General features: G+C 45.9%; 1 protein-coding gene across 1 annotated transcript in view; it reads right to left on the reverse strand.

The window, feature by feature from the left end:
• The window catches only part of LOC145268415 (uncharacterized), a 4,665-nt gene continuing 1,736 nt past the window's right edge, over positions 1 to 2,929 (reverse strand). Inside the window, exon 1 of the mRNA XM_080123974.1 lies at positions 1 to 2,929. This exon is cut by the window's right edge and continues 1,736 nt beyond it. Within this exon, the coding sequence (XP_079980100.1) occupies positions 1 to 2,929 (2,929 nt within the window).

Below are 2,929 nucleotides of genomic sequence, written 5' to 3' on the forward strand. Positions count from 1 at the left end.
TTATAAAACCTCTTTGTAAACAACATTTTTAGCAAGTGTTTTAGGAGAAAACACAAAGAGTTTGGATTGTGAGCCCACACGTGAGGCAGCTACATAGAGCTGACCGTGAGAAAAACATTGCTCCTGTAAATGAATGCCTGCAACGTCAAAGGTTTGGCCCTGGGATTTGTTGATGGACATCGCGAAGCACAGTTTCACAGGGAACTGTGATCGCTTGAAGTAAATGCCCAGGTCTGGATTTGATGGATATAGGGGTATCCTCGAAATTAGCACTGTCTCTCCTTTTCCACAGCCAGTCAATATTTTGGCCTCGATAATATTAGGTGACAGGGATGTTACCACGAGGCGGGTTCCATTACATTGCTTTGGTGGTATGAGGTTACGAATGAGCATTATAGGAGCTCCAACCTTAAGTCGGAGTATGTGGGGTGGCAGGCCAGGTGGTTCTAGGGAGTTTAGCAACTCCACCGTGTAATCAGCCAGATCAGCAGTATCAGGTGTGCGGTCAATGGATTTATAGACACGTTCCTCTCCCGGGATGAGTTCCAAAAGTCTGTAGTTAATCGCATTGACGGAGGCGTTTTTTGGAGCCAGAATCGCTCTCGTGGCGAGCCAATCAAAGTCCCTGTAGTTTTTCTGAATGTTCTCGAAAACTGCCTGGTATAGGTGGGTTGGCGTTTCAACGATGGTTGATATGTGTTCAACATTTGTGTAATCTTCAGTGTCTGTGGGAGTACGTCCTTCACCAAGTTCCAGAAGTGCATTAGAGAAATTAGCAGCATCTGGGTTGCGGCTAAGGTGGACACGCATATTTGTTGTGAGTTTTAAATGGTGAACTTGATCCCACAGTATCGACGATTTCAGGCATGCTTGAACAGCATCAGCGCGTGTCCCTTTTGGGACAACAGGAAGTGTTTGTCGGAAATCTCCACACAGCAGAACTGTTAATCCACCCATGATGTTGTCACAGTTGCGTAAATCTTGAAGGGTCCTGTTCAATGCTTCCAACGCAACTTTGTGCGCCATCGTGCATTCATCCCATACGATGAGTTTGCATCTGCGTAACAAAACAGCTTTATCCGAATTCTTTTCGATGTTGCATGTTGGGAATTCAGTTTGTGTGTAGTTGATGGGCAATTTTAAAGCTGAATGTGCCGTTCTGCCATCAGGGAGTAAAGTTGCAGCAATTCCAGAGGTTGCAACAGCTATAGCGACAGCTCCACTCCGTCGCACATGGGCAAGTATTAATTTGGTGACAAAGGTTTTTCCTGTGCCACCAGGTGCGTCCAAGAAAAATATTCCTCCACGGTTCTGTTGAACATTTTCATTGATCATATGGTAGACGTTCAGTTGTTCAGGCAACAGTTTAGGCTCATTCTCAGCAATGTACGCATTAAGTTCTGTAGGTGAGTAGCATATTTCACGCAGTAAATTTAGGCTCAAACTATTCCCTTCATGGCAGATGGGGGCAGGTAGGCCATATGATGGTAAAGTGGAACCACCAATTTCCAAAAGGAGGTTTTCGAGGCAAATTAGCCCTTCATTGTAAATCACTTGGGAGTAGTCTTGCTCCACCGATGTATTCTCAAGTTGGGCTCTTCTGGAAATGTCTTCGGTCATGAAGTTACGAAATTTCATCCATAGATGTTTTGGATCGCTCAAGTCACACCATACTATCATAATTGCAAAGAGCGACCGTAGAGCATGGGGAGATTTGAATAGACTTCCTTCTGTCATGGCGGCATCCCACTGAGAATCGTTTTCAAGTAGTCCCAACTGGGAGCATGCATCACGGAAGGTTTCACACAGGACGCCATCGACAGTTTTTATGTCATCAAAACTTATAGGGCCACGGACTTCGTGAAGGAGAAGACGAAGATGGAAGCACTCATGTTGACGTGGTGGCACTGTGTAAACTCGCCCGAGACAGGAATCATATTTAACCCCTGGGAAGCCATCGACAGGGTCTCCACACTTCCTGCGAGTCCACTGTTTGTTATTCCAAGTGTAGTAGGAAGGGATCTGTGGATACAAAAGCGTCTTTGCAAACTCATCATGGCCGCATAGTTTGAAGAAGGCAGTAAGCGTAGTTTCTGGTGGATGCTCCACCACCTGATTAGCAGTGCCGGCAGAAAAGTAAACTCTTTGCCCATTTTCAAGGTGAACAGCGAGTTGTATAACTGCAGGATATCTTTGGTGCAAGGGAAATGAGTAAAAATGCCATACACCTTCACCGCAACACAGGAAACGTCCAATGACATGAGCAGATGGCTCGTCTCGAGAACCGTCGCGCTGAACAGCAAACGCTGCAGCATCGCTTCCCTTGTTGATGTATTTGCAGATATATTTAATGGATTTCACTGAGTGACAGAACTCCACATTGATGTGCGATTGGAAAATTTTCGTCAGCAAGGGACAGTACGGTACTATCCATCGGTTATCAACAGTGCTCCGACCGACTATCATCGTATGGCCGCCATCACCTGGACTCCGTCGCCTGTAAAGTGGGTAACCATCACCTCCTGTTTGTGTAGCATTGACAAATCTCCGTGGGTAGCCGCAAGCGCACACCGATTTCTTTTTACAGCATGATTGAGCTTTCTGGCCAGGACCACAGGGTCCATGAACCATCGTTGCTTTGACAATTTCGTAAAGCTGTGGGTCTAATCCAGGATCGGGAATCTCGGCTGAGATAATTTTGTCAATATCAGTGGATTGAATCCGTTCACACAGCCAGATTAAGATATGGGCATGCGGAAGGCCTCTTTTTTGCCACTCTACAGTGAATATGTGGCACCTTACTCGGCCGTAGACTTCACCCTTGACTATAAGATCCATGAGTTTGCACAATTTAAGCCGGAAAACACGGGCAATGAGATCAGGTCGGTCGTAGTGTTCTTGACCCAGAAACAGTTCATCTCGTATTTCT

This window comes from Euprymna scolopes, chromosome 43 (assembly GCF_053919585.1).
Source record: "Euprymna scolopes isolate OS-2025 chromosome 43, ASM5391958v1, whole genome shotgun sequence".
In the NCBI taxonomy this organism is placed as follows: Eukaryota; Metazoa; Mollusca; class Cephalopoda; order Sepiida; family Sepiolidae; genus Euprymna; species Euprymna scolopes.